At 35.6% G+C, this 19,997-nt stretch overlaps 1 protein-coding gene across 1 annotated transcript; it reads left to right on the forward strand.

Annotated features, from left to right (window-relative positions):
- Window positions 1-3,638: 3,638 nt before the first annotated feature.
- On the forward strand, window positions 3,639-19,957 carry LOC107766651 (uncharacterized). The gene is made up of 20 exons (XM_016585458.2): window positions 3,639-4,260; window positions 4,336-4,424; window positions 4,524-4,633; window positions 4,715-4,769; window positions 5,609-5,697; window positions 11,345-11,411; window positions 11,486-11,548; window positions 11,745-11,915; window positions 12,040-12,133; window positions 12,217-12,293; window positions 12,423-12,498; window positions 14,478-14,521; window positions 14,677-14,744; window positions 15,591-15,676; window positions 15,779-15,936; window positions 16,030-17,362; window positions 17,808-18,076; window positions 18,621-18,827; window positions 18,907-19,063; window positions 19,395-19,957. Exons 1-20 carry the CDS (start codon window positions 4,149-4,151, stop codon window positions 19,682-19,684), a joined length of 3,615 nt encoding a protein of 1,204 aa, XP_016440944.2. The 5' UTR covers window positions 3,639-4,148; the 3' UTR covers window positions 19,685-19,957.
- The last annotated feature ends 40 nt before the right edge of the window (window positions 19,958-19,997 follow it).

Consider the following 19,997-nt stretch of genomic DNA (forward strand, 5'->3'; position numbering starts at 1 on the left):
ACTCAGTCTAGCGACAACTCTTATACTTTCGGAGTTTTTGTAGAAATACAATGGCAACTATTACTAATTTTTTCCTAGCAGATATGGAGGAAAGGTCCCAAGCTGATATGGACGAATTGTCCCAAGCTGATATAGAGGAACTGTCCCAAACTGTTGTTCTCGACGAACAATTAGTACAGAGAAATATTGCGCCAAATCTTTCTGCAATTGTTGGGACTGCAGTTGCTGCAAAACTTATAACTTCTGCTGGTGGTCTCTCGTCGTTGGCGAAAATGCCTGCTTGTAATATATTGAATCTTGGTACCAAAAGGCAGAACAATTTAGCAGGTTATATTGAGCAAACAGACATAATTCAGAGTACACCTCCTTCTTTAAGGAAGCAAGTCTGTATACTGCTGGCAACAAAATCTCTATATGCGGCACGTGTAGACTCGATCAGAGGAGACCGAACTGGAATATTTGGAAAATATCTTAGGGAAGAGATTCGTAAAAAGATAGAAAAAGGGCAAGATCAGGTCTCAAGTTCCACTGTTCTAGGATAGTTTTCTGATTTTAAATAGAGGTCTCCAATTTTATCTAGTGCGAGTAGTTTTCATTGTTTCTTGGAAATTTGATTTTAACTTTTTTGGGGTTGGTAAGTATCAGATGTATATGTTATGAGTGAAAAAGTTTCCGAATTGACCATGAATCATTTGGTTGCCCATGGTATCAACATTAGTCAGTTTTAATTGAAAGTAGGTATAACTTATTGTATAATGCTTTATGTTTATGTGAAGAAATACTGATTTTATATTCACTGTGAAATTACCGGACGACTTGTATTTAGTTGTTACAGTTTTTCTTTTTGGACAAGACATAATGCTTGTTCTCATCTTAGACTACAAACGTCCCTGATTCTATTGCGAAAAAGTTCTAATAAACTACACTTCCTTAGCAAGTACTCCCGGTTCCAATTTAGATGACATAGTTTGATTTGACACGGAGTTCAAGAAAAAATAAGAAGACTTTTAAAATTTGTTGTCTTAAAAGCTTAAGAGGTAAAAGCTTTGTGAGGCCATGATATTTGAATTATTTCCAAATTTATAAATGTGTAATTTATTTTGAAACAAACTAAAAAGGAAAACACCTCGTTTAATTTGAAATGGAGGGAGTATTATCTTTTGTAAGGGAATCCCTAACATGAATGTTAGGATCGGAAATATGTGTAGTGCGAAATTTAGCCAAACAACGTTATAATAACAATAACAAAGACAATGCAAGTTGATAATAACGACAATTAAAGTATATAAAGAAGACACAAATTTAACGTGGTTCGATCAAAATGACTTACGTCCACAAGTGGAGAGGAGCAATTTCACTATACCAACAAGAGAACAAGAGAGAGTACAAAATTAGAGTAAATACTCTAAATTAATCCCAAATACCCTAAGAGAATAACCTCACAAGATCACTCCAAAAAAAGGGTTCACACAAGTGCTTCCCAACACTCAAATCTCATACAAAACACTCTTAATAAAGGAGGAAAGGAAGAAACAAGAAATGAAGACTCAAGTCTTGTTGGTGTGATTAAAATGAACTAATGTCATTTCCTTTTATAGGCAAAAAAGTCTTGGCCTGTTAGTTGTAAAAGAAAAGATACAACTTGTGCAAATGATATACACCACACAATGCAATATTTTTAGGTCCCAAAGAATATTGCCAACAAAGTCTACACTTTGCAAATATGCTTATGCTTATGTGAGATGGACTCAACTAGCCAAAATATTGGCCATATTACAATGAATTAGCTAGTGGAACAATTTTATTAAAAATATTAAAAATAACAAAAGGAAAGAAACTTGGAAAAGAAGGGTGACATTAAGGCTTTGAGAACAGCAATTAAATTATTCGGTTGTGGAGCCAATCTGCAGCACATATTGTTATGGGCAGGGCAATATATTATTTGCTGGAGATAGCCATTGCATAAACAAGTTGATATATCACCACTTCACCAGAAAAGGAAAAGATAACAGCTCAAAAGTATGCATTCAACTGAAGGACATTTTGAGTACTGGTTATGATCAATACAAACAAGTATTTGTTCCTTGTTAGTTGTTACTGTACAGTGAGATCTTGAATTCACTGCCAGAGTATCCTGCTAACTAGTCAAGCAAAATTCTTTAACGCTGATAATCTTCACATAATATCTGCCACTTTGTACTTGAATATCGCACATCTATCGCCAAAGCATGTGGTGCAACGGATGGGGCTGCTCTTCCCTTAACCAGAGGTCTCGGGTTCGAGCCCTGGATATGAAAAAATTCTTGGTAGGAAGCGCTGAATGTGCCCAATGGGGCGCGAATCCGGATAGTTGGGCTCCAATGCGGGTACCGAACACCGGGTGAGAAATCAAAAAACAGAATATCGGACATCTAATTTACAGCTGAAGTTAGCCTCTTAAAATTAGTAGAAGAAAATTGTTACGTTCGCATAATCAGTTCCATTCATGTTTAACATAGGTTAGAGGATGGCTGCTCAAATTCAAAAGACTCAAAACTGAGAATAACCACAATCAAGCCAAGAAAATCTCTATATATCCTGAATGCTTCTTCTTCACATGTGGTTTCATGCTATTGAATCCATAGTCCATAACACATACTTGAAATCAGAGATTGAAGAAATTTATACATTGTGTGTCTGTTAAAATGCAAGAAGAATAATTTCATCCTATTGCAGAGTCTACACGATGTGACATGAGCATAATTTAAGATGCTCATGGATTTTCTGAAAATTTTGAGCATATTTGGAGATAAAGTTCCTCAAGAGCGCGTGCAATAACAGATTGAAATCATTGAAGGCCAAGCTGATTGACCTGACTTCGTGTTTGAGCTCTTCTGTTAAACGTTTTGCATTAGCAAAGCACCACAAGAAAACATGCAAGTGTTTCAAACATATTTTACTAACACCTTACTGCACAAAATTGATCAAATTTACCTTTATTATACTTTGGGTCTTTTCCAACCTGGCCTTTAGTAAAGGGATAGACATTCTGAGCCATACTATTTAGGGATTAGTTAGCACTTATTTTATTAAATTTTAAATTAAAAATCTTAACTTCAGAATAATTCGAGATATTTTTGTCGGGAAAAATTAAATTGAAAAACTAAAATTCAGAACGTATGGACTAATTCCTAAATAGCAACAAGTGACTACTTGGTGTTATTTCTACTAACTATAACATAAGAGAGAGAGTAGGACATTGCAATTCATTTTCAATAGAAATAAGTACATGCGCAATCAAGTTTTACACACATATATTCGAGCATAATAATATTTATACAAGTTTAATAATATTTATAGAATTGGGTTGCGAAAATTTACTAAAAAAGGATATTACACTAACCACTACGTGTAAGATGATAACTTTTAAAACAGAGTAAATAAAATAACATATTACTGCAAATCAAACTATATTGAACATGTAAGTAAATTCAATCCGAATTCACCCAAAAAAAAAAAAATGAACAACAGGAAAAAGGAGTAAAAGGCAAACAATTACAGATAGATGCGGAGGCATGATTAGTGGAATGGTAAAGTGGAAAAACTAAGACGTGGAAAAATCAATTTTATATTATACAATTCATATCATATGCTCCACCACCTTAATTCAAAAGTCATGGACAAAACATCTCTCATGAGTAATACTGACATTTGCGCCCACCGTTCTCATCTGTTGTGCTATTCCTGACATATATCAGTTGTTTTTCGAGATCCAATACCCCTCTTATGATCATCTACATCATTCCCCAACATTTATCAAACACCTATCGAGTAGTATATCAAATGACCACATACATACTAAATCACACCGAAAGTTATTAATAGTACACTTACGGCCCCACAGAATCTCTCTTTCACGTGATTCGCACGTGCTACCGACTCACGCCGTTCTGCCCGCTAATTTCCCATCTTCCGTTCACTATCCATCCATTTTCGCCTGAATTCCTTTAGCAGAAGGTCTCATAAGAGCCGGCCGCCGCGTCTACCAGCTCCGTCCTTGATCAGGCGGTTTTCTGCTATCGACGCCGTCATTTTCCGGTACCGGTGAAATTCTTCTGTTCTTCGGTGTTGTTGTAGATCTGCAACTCACTCAAGGCGATAGGCTATAGATGGAGTCAATTCTGGCTCGAGCTTTGGAGTACACATTGAAGTACTGGCTAAAGTCATTTAGCCGAGATCAGTTCAAATTGCAGGGCCGTACGGCCCAACTTTCCAATTTAGGTAAAAATTTCATCTAATTACAATTATTTAAGCTTGTTTATTGATTATACAGCTCAAATTTGGTGATTTTGGTAGATATAAATGGAGATGCTTTGCATGCGAGCGCGGGATTACCACCGGCACTGAATGTTACAACCGCAAAAGTCGGAAAATTGGAGATCATAGTTAGTAGCTCTGTCTTTCTGAAAATTTTAATCTTTATTAAGTCAAATGTTTATTTTTCCAACTGCTTTTGACCTATACTTTGGTTTTTAAATTGAAAGCTTCCATCAGTAAGCAATGTGCAAATAGAGCCAATAGTCGTGCAAATTGATAGGCTCGACTTAGTTCTCGAAGAAAGAGATGATATTGATACATCTAGGAGCTCTAGCAGGTACCTGGATAGCATTTAATATACGACTCTCTGAGGAGCTTCTTTTGATTATTGTTGTCTCACTTCATATCTTTCTGTCAGTGCGGCATCATCTGGTAGCTCCTCGAAGGGCAGTGGATATGGATTTGCTGACAAGGTTAGCAACATTAGAGAATCAGCTTACTTGGTTTTAATGTTATGGTTGAGTGTTCGAGTTAATTGTTTACATTGCCATGGGAATTTGTATACATAATTTGTTGAGATTTGATTGAATTCATGCACAATTTAGAATGTAACAATTTAAAGTTGACAATGAAATACTGGCAATCCAATGATTCCCATCACATAGGTGTTCCAAGGAAGGATGAAATACTGAAAAATGTTTTGAAGTTTGAAGATAGCTAATGTATAGTATAATCCAATGGAATCAGTAGACCCTTAGTATTGTTTAATCAGCTTAAACCTTAGAGGTCTGTGGATGATCATATCTTCCAGAATAAGTGGGTTAGTTAAAGCATAAAGGTCTTAATTTAAGCTCTTGTTTCACCCTGTTGTAATTATTCTTTTGTTTCTTCATATTGTCCATCACCAGACTGAAAAGGAAAGGCGTATATTCATAGGGCTCTTCGACTAGTGAAATCATATGATATCCAACATGCAACGAATTGATAGTCGCAGAATTGCTCTTTTCTGTTGAGAAACCCATGTAACGTCTATGTTCTTTCATTTTCAATTTTTCTTTCGCTGAAAACTCAAAGCAGAGACTGTGTTGTATAGATAAATTTATTACATCATGTTTACTCTACTTTAGGTCGAGTGCTTTCATTATTCTACACTGACTGATTCCTATATGTACTACAGCCATCACCAGTCTTCTTATTTTCCTTGTCTTTGTGTTTAAATTCTCAATTCTGGAAAGATCATATACTTGTAAAGAGATTTGGTGGGGCGATCCTTCGGGATGAGTGATCTTGTATGTTGGCATTTTATTGTCAGATTGCAGATGGCATGACATTACAAGTGCATACTGTTAATCTTCTACTTGAAACTCATGGAGGTGCTCGACGCCGGGGAGGAGCAAGCTGGTAAGTGTTCAAGAAGTTCACTTCTGATTTTTTTAATCCTATTTTTTCCCGTTTCTTTCTCTTCCCGAGATCAATCCTCCACTCTGCACCTGTTTCAAAATCGGACTGGATATTCTTACTCCTGAATGGTTTTTTTTTTTTGAATGGTCACAAATTTTATATATCAGTGCAAAAAACTATGCCAAAACCATATGTAGAGTTGTGGAGCTAAACAAAACGTTAACCTTAACTATTTATAGAGCTTCTAAAATTTCTAGAATAACTTCCATATTCACTAGGGCTTCTTCTTTTCACCAAAAATGAAATATCAAAAGGGAGTTCATCTTGATCTTCTGAATTGGATTACCTGTGCCTTCAAAGCATCTAAATTTTCTTTCCCTCCAAGCAGTCCTCCAAATGCAGGATAGTGTCATCTTTCATGTGCTCTTCTGCCTGGTTAAACCTCCTTCTCCGTTCCCCAACATCTTAATAGCTCCAAAGAACCTTTTGGCATTGCCCATTTGATACCTCTCATGCACAAAAAGATGTTCCAGATTTGGGAAGTCACCTCACAGTTTGTTTAAAAAAAGATGACAGTTTCAGCTTTCTTACCACAAAGATGGCTTCTTGGACATAGCTGTATGCCTCTCTTCTTTAAGTTTTCGTCTGTTAAGCATGCCTCTTTAGTCTTTAACTACCAACCACATAAAGCATGTCACTTTATATGGAATTCTAACTTTCCTCATATACATATATATACACACACATAAAGCATGTCACTTTATATGGAATTCTAACTTTCCTCATATATATGTATACTAATATCTATGAACGTGCGTTAAACGTTAATAATGACACGTGATGATTTAAACATTTATTTATATAAAGGAATGATAAAATTTAATTAAAGAGAGAAATTTTATGTATAATATTACAACAATCATCTAAATGCCGAAAAATATTATTACATTAGCATAATACATGAATTTAAAATAAAAGTACATCGTTAAAACTTACACAAATGATCAATTTTGTCATGTTAGTTAGATAATTATATATTATAGTTTAAAAGTATTTAAAGTGATGATATCTTAACGAACACTTCTTTGTGGACAGTATTTTTTTGTGTATGTTTCCTCCTAATGCGTTGGTTGCTCTGCCTTAACCAGAACTCTTGTTGTCGATCTTTATATCCCTCTTGAAAGTGCAATATACAGTTGTTCGTGTAAGAAAACATATTGCGGTAAATATAGTCCAATATTTAGAATGTTTGTCCTTATGCTTTATTTATTATATTTGCAAAACATAAACATACTAAAAATTATTTTCACACAAATTTAAAAAGACATTCCTTAGTTTCGGAAGACGAAAGTTGAATTCAGGGATAAGAATATACTTAGAAACACATTAACCAGTATCATAATTTTTGCATGTATGACGTTATTGTCAAAACTTCTATATACCATCTGTGTGCTATTACATAAGCTATTCGGCGTATCTAAGTTTTTCAGTAGCATGGCAGACATATTTTTCTTCAAAATTAACCTATATACAATGGAAGATCAATTTTAACTTAGTCTACTATATATACGGTGACACTAACATAAGTAAGAAATAAGAAACATCACAACAAACATGTATGGTAGAAGGCCATTTGGTATTAAAGTATTTAAGTATTTTTCTTGGTAGTAATTATTAGTATCATTTTCTGCTGAGTCAAAAAGTGAAAAACATTTTGTTTTTACTATAAAATTTTGCAGTCAACCTTTTATTTAGTTGATCAACATATTCATTTTTGCTAGCTAAAATATCTTTTTAATTCTATCATGCGATTTGCACAAATTGCGTTTTAATCTAATGATAGAAATATTTCTTTTATTAAATGCACTACTATTACCATTGGGATTGATAACCAAGTGTTCGGGAAGAACCAAATCATCTTTTATTGGATGCTCTTCTTCGTTTCCGACACGAAGCAAGAAAACACTGAATATTGGATATGTTCTTACTTTATATTTATTGTCAGTTGAATCTTTTTCGTTGAGGCCAGAAGTATAACTTTGGTAAGCTAGCTTTTACAGTCTCTGCTTTTGTCGATTTTGGAACCTCTGGTAGTACTTGACAGAAATCACCTCCCAAACCATTAATTTTTCACCAGACGGTTCATTAATATCCAATATATCTCTAGAACTCCGGGCAATTATTTCGATCGTTTGACACTTAGTCATAAAGTGCTTCATCCCATATTATCAATTTTGATTTCCTTATAAATTTAGCATCATTGCTCTGCTTTGATATATTTGTGATGGTTATTTAAGTTGTTTGACGAGGTATATCAAATCTAAAGTGGGTGATCTCACAATAAAATCGTTGTTTGTACACCACTTGCTATTATTGCTAACAGTGTCATGCCTCTTGATATGATATTTGCAAGTAATGCATGACATAGAAATATTATTTCGATTCCGCCGGTGGCATCTACAAAGAATAATCCTGTTATACCAGAGTCGACTCTTTATAATATAGTCTTGAAAACTTGTTCTTGTTTAGGATTTAGCTTTGATTGTGCTTCCTCAGACACTTGTATAGCATTTTGATACTTAATAATATACTAACCTTTTTACTTTGTGTTCTAGTGCTCTTTTTATGGAAAATATTTATGTACCCTGAGATTTTTTTTAATTTTACTCATATGATAAATTTAAAAAATAATTGAATTGGATTCTCTTGCTAAATAATTAATTAAAAGATTTAATTATTTGGTTTTAACATAAAAAATAATTTATTCTATGTTGATTCAGATCTTAATATTAGTTCATCTCTTGTTTTGAATATTTAATCTTAATTATATTATTATCCATCATAGATTTTATTTTCAAAGAGTAAAAGATTGATATTACATTTCACTTTTAGATTTTTATGTTTGTAGAATCATTAGTGGTATTGACTCTTAAGACCATTTTTTTCCTCTTTCTCACAAATTTATATTCTTAAATATTTTCTTAGTTGTTGTTTAATAATTGGGTATTTTACACAAAAAATTGATAAAAAAAATATTATTTGAGTAGGAAAATAGTTCAAATATAATATAAAAATATATTATCGTGGTGATATTTTTTTCTCTCAATTTTAACTCTTTATGCATTCTATTTAATATTACTTTTATTTTTTCTTCGTATTGGACATTATGTAATGGTAATGTATTGCCAATATGGAGGATTCTTATGAAAATGATTTTATTAAACCTTCATACATATTTTAAATAAGAATTTAATAGACAAAATTTTATTAATTTTAAAATTTTATATATTATAAATTAGCATAGAAGATATTGTAGTCCAAAAAAATAGGTTATTGCAGTTATGTCCTTTCCCTATGAGTTCTTCCGTTTAATATTTTAGGGCAATTTTGATATATTAATATTGTATTTATGCGTTTATAATAATATAGGCTCTCATTTTTCTAAATGGATTTGGACAATATAATACATTCTCAAATTAAATTAGTAATAGAACATTATAATACGTTTTCAAATTAAATTGTTAATAGAAATTTTTAATAAGTATATCCTAAAAGTAATATGATTACATGACTAAATATATTTACTTGTTCAATTTTATATGGATTAGACAACCCGAAAATAATTATACTAATAGGATTCTTAAAGGTAATCATGTAGGATTCCGAACGTGTAGTATTATGTCCTAAAACTAATAGGATTATAAAGTTAATATCTAGAATTCCGGTTATGTCCTTTTATTATGAGTTATTATGCTTAAAATTATAAGGTTATTTTTGTAAACCGACATTGTATTCATGCTTTTATAATAATATAGATATATGTACTAACTTCCCATATTCTCCTGGATGCTCTCTAATCCATGTCGTCAAAAAATTAAGTAAAGGCATTAATGTATCAATCATCTAGTTACCAAACATTCGTGCAAGGTGCATATCTGTTTTCTTTGACAAGGTAAATAATTTTATTAATAATGAAAAAATCTCTTGCATACAAGCAGTATAAAAAAAGAGAGCATATATATATATACACACTCCTGGATGCTTTCTAATCCATGTTGTCAAAAAATTAAGTAAAGGCATTAATGTATCAATCATCTAGTTACCAAACATTCGTGCAAGGTGCATATCTGTTTTCTTTGATAAGGTAAATAATTTTATTAATAATGGAAAAATCTCTTGCATACAAGCAGTATAAAAAAAAGCAGTGTTATTAAAGGTGAAAAGTGCAAAAAAGCTCTAAGGTCTGTTGGGGCTTTAAGCGTAAAGCGCAAATTAAACGTGAGCTTTAATGATGAAAGGCGCAAATGAAGGAAAAAAACACAAATATGTATGTGTACTCCACGACTAATAGTTAAAAGCGTGAATAAAAACAATATGGACAAAGACATTGAAATAAAATACGATAAAATGAAATATCAATTGTCTCGTGTCGCCTCTTCAGCATTACACTCATTGGCAAGAATAAGTATGCCTTAGAGCCTTGATGACGACACTGAAGCGCCCGCTAAGCGAGGGAAAACGCTCAATATGTTTTGCACCTTGCTTCCGGGCTCAAGCTCGCTTTAAGCGCGCCTTTGACAACACTGGCAAAAAAGTAGAGAATTTGCATTATAATATATTCTCTGGCAAAAAGACAACCAATCTTCAATACAAAGTGGAAGCTTATGTCATGGGTGCACCAAAAAGAAACTAAAAAAAAGGAAAAGAAAGTGGCTATTCGTCAAAAGTACATAATCATTCTCCATCCTCTCGAACTCTCTCCTATTTCTTTCCTTCCACAGGATCCACGTATGTACTAGTGGGTTAACGTCCCAAGCTCTCCAATCGCTTTTCCTTCTAAATTAACTGGCTTCCTCTACTAATTTGATGTCCTAATGAGCTTCTTATCTAATTAGACGTACTTAATACATGGATCACCTTTGGTTTCTGGGATGATTGTTCCCTCTATGCTGCCTATAAACTAGAATGCAGCTGGTTGTCTACATTGTTACCTACTTCCCTCTCAGTGTACCCTAATACTTTTACATGCATCCTGGTGTACTTACTGGAAAAGAAATTAATCCCTGTGCAAGTTGGGGACTGTTTTCTGTATGATAGCAGCAATTAACCCCAGAAATTGAGAATAGAAGCAGGATGCATAAATCAAAGGTTTATAGGTCCAACCACATATAGTGTAAGAATGACCTTTAAGATGAGGCTGCTAAAGCGACAAAGCTACTCCAAAAGATGATAGAAATTCTCCAGTAGGTTTCAGTGATTTGCAAGCTTCTTATTCCTGCTAGGAAGTTCACTATAATGTACAGAAACCTTTCAACTCTAGTTTTAAGTCGATCAGGGCTGCCACTTATATAGGAAGATCTTTGACGCTATTATTTGCATAACGTTTTTCTACACCAATCTATAAGTGCACTCTACTAGAGAAGATTTAATCAGCAGTGTGCAAAACAGTATATCTAAAGGCTCCTAACTTGTAAATCACATGCTATTGTTTAATGCTCAGACCCCCTTGCATCTTTTGGCGGGGCTTAGCAAAAACTTGTGACTTGAGCAATTTTGTTTATCTGCTAGCTGTGGTTTCTTGCAATCATGTGATTTAGTTTTCCCTGTTAGATAGTTTTCTTACTTTTTAGTTTGTCTATTTCACCAGGGCATCACCTATGGCTTCAATCACTATACGTAATCTTCTTCTGTATACTACAAATGAGAACTGGGAGGTTGGTTGCATTTATTTTGGATAAGACTTGTATGATTGTTGCTCAAGAATGGCTCAAACAATCTGCTGTTGCAGGTTGTAAATCTGAAGGAAGCAAGGGATTTCTCTAGTGGCAAGGAGTTCATATATGTGTTCAAAGTAATTACATTTCCTTTTCTAATATTTGGCTACTTTCCCCATATTGTATACGTGAATGGGATTCTATAATTCTTCTCAAGACAGTCTCTACAGGGTTGTGTTGGGTACCTTCTTTTTGTGCAGTGTCCTAAACCCTTTATTACTCATGTTTGCATCTTATATAATGTTGCATCATCTACTTTTCTCTTAATAACAGAAGCTTGAATGGGAACATCTATCTATTGACCTGTTACCTCATCCCGATATGTTCGCGGATGCACATTTTGCGAGCTCTCAAGGAGGACGTAACAAGAGGGATGAAGATGGAGCAAAGCGAGTATTTTTTGGCGGGGAGAGATTCATTGAAGGAATATCTGGAGAGGCTAATGTAATGCCAATTGGGCACACTGTTTTCTTCTATGAATCTTATTTCTCAATTGAGCCTAGCTTATGGATTTGAGGCATACATGCCATTGATATTGATACCTTTCTTGCTGTTACTTTGTTATCAGATTACGATTCAGAGGACTGAACTAAATAGTCCACTAGGGCTTGAAGTTCAACTGCATATCACAGAAGCTGTTTGTCCAGCTCTAAGTGAGCCAGGCATGTTGAAAAGATTATGCATTATTTGGATGTTCTTGTGTCTTGTTTTTTACAATCTACTTATTACTATTTCGATTCTGCAGGATTACGAGCCCTTCTTCGCTTCTTGACGGGATTGTATGCATGTATTAACAGAGGAGATGTCAATCCAAATCAGCAAGTATGACTGACACAACTGTCATAAAACTTTTGCTAATTGGTTCCAAATGTTGACATTATCTTAGAAAGTTATAGACCGATGTGTACATCACCCTTTCTGACTTTTCCTATGGGTTGTTAACTATGGCAGCATTCTACAGAAGCAGCAGGGCGGTCTTTGGTCTCCATTGTTGTGGATCACATTTTTCTGCGTGTAAAGGACATAGGTTAGGTTGCCACCTCAAGTACATGTACTATTTTCAGTAATTGCACAGGCAGTGAGAGGATAACTAGCTATCAAAAGCTAATGATACATCTATCTGATTAAACCAATTAAACAAAAAAAAAAAAGAAGAAAAAAGAATAGAAATTCAAATTTGTACAGTTTACTTTAAGGAGAATAACTCAAACAGTACAATCTAAAAGTAAAAGCATAGTCAAACTTCAAGGATGCAACACACGATGAACTTTATCAATCAAATGTATGGATCAAGATTTAAATTTGGTGGGTAAATAGACAAAATGTAACATCTTCTTTGATAAACAAAAGCATATATAGTTTGTTGGAGTTCATTTTTGGTAGAGGAAGATTTCTAAAACAGCTTTGTAGTTTGTAATATTTACCTCTTGTCTGCCTTTCTAATGATCTTATTTGTTTAATTTTCTTTGTTGGATCATCTTTCCATCTTTTTTTATCGCTTCATCTTTTCATCTTTTAATGTTTGATTTTGTTCAATTTCAAGTAAACTTCAGTCTTCAGACAAACCTAATACAAATAAATAAAAGTGAGTCACCTCCTAATAGATTAAGCCCTTAGATGAGGGGCAGAGATCTTTGCTTCGAGCCTCACCATCATCCAGTTCTTGGCTCAAGAAATGAACCGGGTCCGCATGTAAGGAGGCTGTGTCCTCTCTAATAGTTTAAACTTTCTGAGGAGGTGGTTCGCACAATTCACCATCGTCCTTGTTTAAGATTTTAAGTACACTTTGGATTCCCGGACTTGTGGGGATCTTTCATTGACTAAAGTATTTTCTTTAAAAGGTTTTTTCATTAATAAACACCAAATGGTGTCAAAGTATGTAGAAAGTGTGTGCGGTCGACCACATACATCTGTTATTACTCAAATCATCTATACATATTTTACACAAAAGAAAATGAGAAGAGATTTTTGTACATTTTACATTCTGTGCACTCTTTCACAGGACATTCCATTTCTTTCACTCCAAGTTGGCCGAAAATTTTCAGGAAAGGCGTTCTTCCGTTTCCTTCCTTTCATTGCCAATCCTCTGTAAACATCCCAACTTGCGAGTGCCTTTGTCACAGTCCTAGTTAACACCCATGCTATGTTGAACAGCGAGAATGCTGATCTCAAAAAAGATGTTAACAAAACTACAATGCAAGGGCAGATGACTAGTCTCCTCTCTGAACTCCTCGGACAAGTGGACAAAATTACCATTATCTGCCTCCTCTTGCCTAAGTTATATGCCATAAATACTGCACTGCGTACTGTACACCATTTGGAAAAAGCTACATTTTTTGTGCCTCACTTTCTTCTACACCACCCTCGTATATATCCTTAAAAGTGATTTCACCATGCATAGCCCCTCCCCCCAATACCATCTTGTCCTCCCGACTGGCCTATCATATATTTGTATAGAAATACTTCAACCTCCTCCACTTTCAGTCCTCAATGGTTATTCCCGAGTGATTCTGTAACTATCTGCTCTTAAATATTCGCCCATCATTGCCTATGTATAACTTGCCACTCCAAACACTAACAGACAGCCAGCCTCCACCCGTACCATTTGATTGTGCTCAAACCACCGATGAACATGTGGTTCTTTTCTACTTTTTGCTTTTGAAAACACTGAATTTCGGTTCATGGAGACGAGAGTGTTACATCTTGTGCATGAGTTCACTTCAAAGAATTTTTGGGTCACTTAGCGGTTTCCTATTCTTTGCTAGAAGACAGCTGAAAAAAGTAATGCTTCAATGTAGTTCAGTGCATCAACTATCAGCTACCCCTCAAGCAATATATAATATTCAAAATGATTATGATACATATGTTTATTTGAAGATCTATTATTGGATGTTATGCTTGCCTTCTCTGCGAAGTCATTTATTTACATGGAGGATATTGTAATCGATTCTGTAAGGTTTCTATTTCTTTCAAAATTCCACTAATATGTGTCAGTTTGCTTTGCAGAATTCCAGCTTGAACTGTTGATGCAGTCTTTAATCTTTTCTCGGGTATAGCTTCTTATTTAAAAAATAAAAATAAAATATTCTTATCTTTTATAATGATTCATGAAAGTTGAAACGATGCAACACATTGTATATTGGTGGAACCAGCTGTTCTTTTTACTTGTTGTTAGGGCCTTTATATTGGATTTTCCCCTCTGTAGGGAAGTATCTCAGGTGGAGAAAGTGCAAAATGCTTGACTCGTCTTATGATAGGGGGAGTCTTTTTAAGGCAAGTTTCCACGATTCTGTCATCACTTCACACATTCACATACTACACTATTTGCAAAAAATCATTGACTGCAACTTTAGCTTAATTCAGCAATAAGATTTTATTGTTTATCAGTAGTTGCAACCAAATAACCGTGTTTTCTTTGAATGTTATGCATTCTATGTATAGGACTCTGGTAACTCCATTTTTCTAAGCTTAACATTAGTTTATGAGGCTCAGAGATGTCTTGAGAGAAATTTTACCTTCATAGTCATACAAGAGTTGAATTAATTAAGTGTATTGTAAATGCTGTTGGCATTATAGCTATAGCTTGAATTATGCTAGTTTTCAAATATGGACAGTTTACCTTGTGAATGACTGCGAGGCTAGGAGCCTCAGTTCACTAAATCTATCTCGTATTATGTTTTGTACTTCATGGAGAGTTTAACTGAATCTGAACTAGCAACACCTTACTGCTCAATGTATTGATTCTCTGAGCAAGCTAAGTGCTTTGTTAATATATTTTTGTATTTGGACCATTTATGTTCATCAAATACTGTTGGGTTTGACCCTCAACACAACGGGGTAAATGTAGTTTCTCTTTGTTCTATTGCTAAACTATATCTACTTGTCTGGAGTAGTGGAGTTCATGCAGTAAGTTTTAACAGTTCTTACCTTACCCTTATGGCAAGAGGAATACGGACCCAAGGATCTCAAAATGTTTTGCTGGAAAAAAGTAAACTTTAATTTAGTCAGATTAGGGATCCGTTATTTCATAACGATCTGGTTAAGTGGATACAAAGTCTTCCCAGAGTTGAATTTAATTTCCATAGCACGTTCTAAGTGCACCAATTGCTTGAAATGCAGGGATACATTTTCACGCCCTCCATGCACCTTGGTGCAGCCATCAGAGCTGGCGGATTCTGATGATGTTTTGCTCATTCCGGACTTTGGTACTGTCATCAATTTTGGAGGAAATACGTTATGTCTGGATAGAAAGCTTAGTCTAGAATATATGGTTGAATTTGACGTATTTCTCTTGTTGCTTAATCCAGGTAAAGATTTTTGTCCTCCCATATATCCTCTAGGGGACCAGCAGGGGAACTTCAGTGCTGGGGTCCCCCTGATATCTCTCCATTCTCTTCAGCTCAAGCCTTCACCATCTCCACCAATTCTTGCTTCTACCACAGTTATCAATTGTCAGCCCCTTATGGTATTCATATTCTATTCTAGATAACAACCTCATATTGTCTTTTTCTTTGGACTACCTGATGAACTTATGTTGTTCTTCTTGATTGGTTGTCAGCTTCATCTTCAGGAAGAATCATGTTTGAGGATATGTTCCTTTTTAGCAGATGGAATTGTAGTGAATCCTGGAGTAGTTCTATCAGATTTCTCTATTAACTCCCTTACATTCAATCTTAAGGGGATAGATATTACTGTCCCATTAGACACGGGAACACCAAATCATACTGTTTCAGGTGAAAATAACACTTGTCAGAGTTTGTTTGGTGGGGCAAGACTTCATATTGAAGATTTCGTCCTTTCTGAGTCACCTGCTCTTAAGCTTGGGCTACTACACCTCGAGAAGGATCCGGCATGCTTCTGTCTATGGGAAGATCAACCAATTGATGGTAGCCAGAAGAAATTGAGTGCTGGTGCTTCAGTCATTAGTTTATCTCTACAAACATGTAATGATGCAACTGGACTCCAAAATTCTCTTACATTATCTTCAAATTTATGGAGATGTGTTGAGCTGAAAGGTGCTTGCCTTGAAATAGCTATGGTTACTGCAGATGGAAGCCCTTTAACAAATGTCCCACCCCCTGGAGGAATTGTCAGAATGGGAGTTGCCTGTCAGCAGTACTTCTCCAACACTTCGGTTGAGCAATTATTTTTTGTCCTAGATTTTTACACATATTTTGGGAGGATAAGTGAAAAGATGGCAGTAGTTGGGAGGATCAATTCGCACGAGGAAGTAAGTCAAAAATCTTCAGGTGGATCATTAGGTGAAAAAGTTCCGGGTGATACTGCTGTAAGTTTAGCAGTGAATGATCTGCGTCTAAGATTTTTGGAGTCTTCTTCCACTGACATTTCAGGAATGCCTTTGGTTCAATTTATAGGCAAAGAGCTGTCCGTCAATGTTACTCATAGAACCTTGGGTGGTGCTATAGCCATTTCATCAAGTTTGCTTTGGGAAAGTGTTGAAGTTGATTGTGCAGATACTCTGAGTAGCCTGCCATGTGAGAACGGCTTGGCGTGGACTTCAAACCAAAATGGCCAGTTGATGGGGAATGGATGTCAACTTAGATCTGTCTTTTGGGTGCAAAACAGGAAGATCAATCAATCAAATGGTAACTTTGTTTTAGTTCCCTTCTTGGACATAAAAATGGTACAGGTGATTCCATATAAAACACAGGACATGGAGTGTCACAGTCTAAATGTTTCAGCTTGTATTGCTGGTGTCCGCCTTGGGGGAGGAATGAATTACACAGAAGCCTTGCTTCACAGGTTTGGAATTCTTGGGCCAGATGGTGGTCCTGGGGAAGGGCTTACTAAAGGTTTGGAGCATTTGTCTGCTGGGCCTTTGTCTAAACTTTTGAAAGCAACACCTCCTACCATCAATGAGCTTGAAGACGGTTAGACTCTTCAACTTATGATGTTATCTACTCCTGCCATCCGAATTCGGTTTTGCACTTTTGGTTTGGTATGATCATTAAGAGAAGAGTTGAAAATATGAGCTTTTTAGTACTTGCGAGGAAACATGTGGAGCCATAGTTTGAATTTTATGCTTAAAAAGAATAAATTAGAGGAAGAAATGATATGTAAAAGAGTATAGGTGGTCCACAAATCTGTCTTATTTTGAATGTGTTAAAACTTTCCCTTTAAGGAAAGTGCGCAGTGTTTTTGAACAACTTACAAATTAGGCACAGGCAATTAAAACAACTTATAAATTAGGCACAGGCAATTCGGGATGGATGGAGAATTCATTTTCTTTGTCGTCTATGAGTTCAGTGATTAACTTTGCTTGTGATCTTTTTGTTCGATGGTCATCTCATTTCTTCATACTTTTCTTCTTTCCAGATGGAAAGGACACTGGAAGATTACAGTTGGAAACACCTGATGATGTGGACATATCAATCGAATTCAAAGATTGGTTATTTGCTCTGGAAGGTGCACAAGAAGCAGCAGAAAAGTGGTGGTTCTGTGATCATGAAGATTCCATCAGCGAAGAGAGGTGTTGGCACACAACTTTCCACAACATTTGTGTCAAAGCAAGCAGCTCTAAGCATGTAACAGATGGCAGCAGAAAATTGTCTGGCAAAAAAAGATACCCCCTCGAGTTGATTACTGTAAGCACTTTATTCCTATTGTGCAATGTATTTGCCTCAGTGGAAACTGATAAAACTTGACCTCGTGTTATAAGGTACTTTATATCTTGCAGGGTAGCTATTGTTTTGAGCATTTATTGCATGTTGAGATTTTTTACAGTAGCTCTAAAACAGTGCTTAGACAAGAAACATAGCAATTATTTCATAGTTTTACACCTATCTTTATAGCTTCAGAGGTTCCAAATACTTCTTAGGGTTTTTTTTATGTTTGGGTTACTTTTGTCAGTTGTGGCCCTGGTCTCTTGAGGTGAGCACATGAACAGATTACTATGCTACCTTGGTTTTTATGCAAATATCTATTTGCTGTTCTCTTTTTCACAATTGTCTTCTTGAGCCGAGAGTCTATCGGAAACAACCTCTCTACTCCTCCGGGGTAGGGGTAAGGTTTGCGTACGCACTACCCTCCCCAGACCCACTTGTGGGATTTTACTGGGTTGTTATTGTTGTTGTCTCTTTTTCTCAATCATTTTCAATTCACAAGTAACAAGTCTAGGAACTGCTGCAGGTTGGTGTGGAAGGTCTGCAGATCTTAAAACCGCGCTCTCGACAGAGTATCCTGCGAGATGTTAGTCCTGAAGGACCTATTAAAGAGACTGCTGAGACATTTGGCGGTATGAACATCGAAGTAGACATAGTGAATGCCGAAGACAATATTGATGATGGAATGGGAAAGTGGATTGTCGAAAAGTTGAAATTCTCTGTCAAACAGCCGGTACGAAGATTTTGTGAGTTTGTCATTTGATTTCTATCTCCCTGCTCTGAATATGTATAAAGTATGTTGCATTTGGCAGATTGAGGCAGTGGTGACGAAGGCTGAGCTCCAGTACCTTGCTTTCTTGTGCAAGTCTGAGGTTGACTCTATGGGTCGGATTGCCGCTGGAATCCTGCGGGTACTTAAGTTAGAAGGTTCTATCGGCCCAGGAGCAATCCGTCAACTCAGTAACTTAGGTAAGTTTTGCATCTTATTTGAAACTTTCTTTTCACCATATATCTCTTCATTCTGTAGTGTGAGATTCTAAACCTAAATGTCGTAAGTTTACTGAATCAGTAGCACTTATCCGTATAATTGCTAAAATAGAAGTCTCTGCCGTAAGATAGCTGAGCTCGGCTCCAAAAAGTCCCCTTGAACGAAGAGCAAGGCCATGTTTGTAGGATACCGCATACTAGACATTTAGTAAATGATGCTATATCATGGCCTTGTTCTGGACTTGTCAGATTAATTGTTCTAATGCTTTGTTTTGGTTGAGGATTAGTGACTTGGACCAATGAATTCTTGCAGGAACTGAAAGCTTCGATAGAATATTTACCCCTGAAAAACTCAGCAGGGATAGTAGCAGCAGTAGTATAGGACTAAGTCCATCGTCAAATTTAACTGGTGGAAGCCGGAACTCATGTATAGAGTCAACAGTAGCTTCTCTTGAAGAGATAATGAAGGAATCACAGACCAAATGTGCTGCTCTAAGTGTTGAACTAGGTAGTTCTGCATCTTCTGTCGATGATTTTAAAGAGCTGGGTCAGAAACTGGAGAATATGCAGAAACTATTGATGCGATTGCGAACTCAAGTTTGATTCAATTCTCCTCTCCCAAAGTTCTATCTGTAGTAGGTTGTTTTTCTATAGTTCAAGTTTCATACAGGTCAGCCATTCTTTGTTGTAGATATGTACTATCTAAAATATGTTGAGCATGTAGCACAGCGAGAAAATGTAAAAAAAGACACCGCAGTTGCATAGAAAATTTTGTATTGATGTATGATCGAATTCATCACCCACTTATATAAGGGTGTCTTTACATTATATTGTTGTATTTTGCCAACAGTAAATGCAAGATCATTATGTTGGCCACATAGAGCAACATTGATTTTCCTTTGCTACAATAATTTTG

Source organism: Nicotiana tabacum, chromosome 2 (assembly GCF_000715075.1).
Source record: "Nicotiana tabacum cultivar K326 chromosome 2, ASM71507v2, whole genome shotgun sequence".
In the NCBI taxonomy this organism is placed as follows: Eukaryota; Viridiplantae; Streptophyta; class Magnoliopsida; order Solanales; family Solanaceae; genus Nicotiana; species Nicotiana tabacum.

Excerpts from the sequence above, each read along its gene's own strand:
- LOC107766651 (XM_016585458.2), top strand. The coding sequence starts at position 4,149 with ATGGAGTCAATTCTGGCTCGAGCTTTGGAGTACACATTGAAGTACTGG. Across the intron at positions 11,916-12,039 it reads GAATATCTGGAGAGGCTAAT|ATTACGATTCAGAGGACTGA; the intron begins GTAATGCCAATT and ends CTTTGTTATCAG. Across the intron at positions 14,745-15,590 it reads ATAGGGGGAGTCTTTTTAAG|GGATACATTTTCACGCCCTC; the intron begins GCAAGTTTCCAC and ends CTTGAAATGCAG.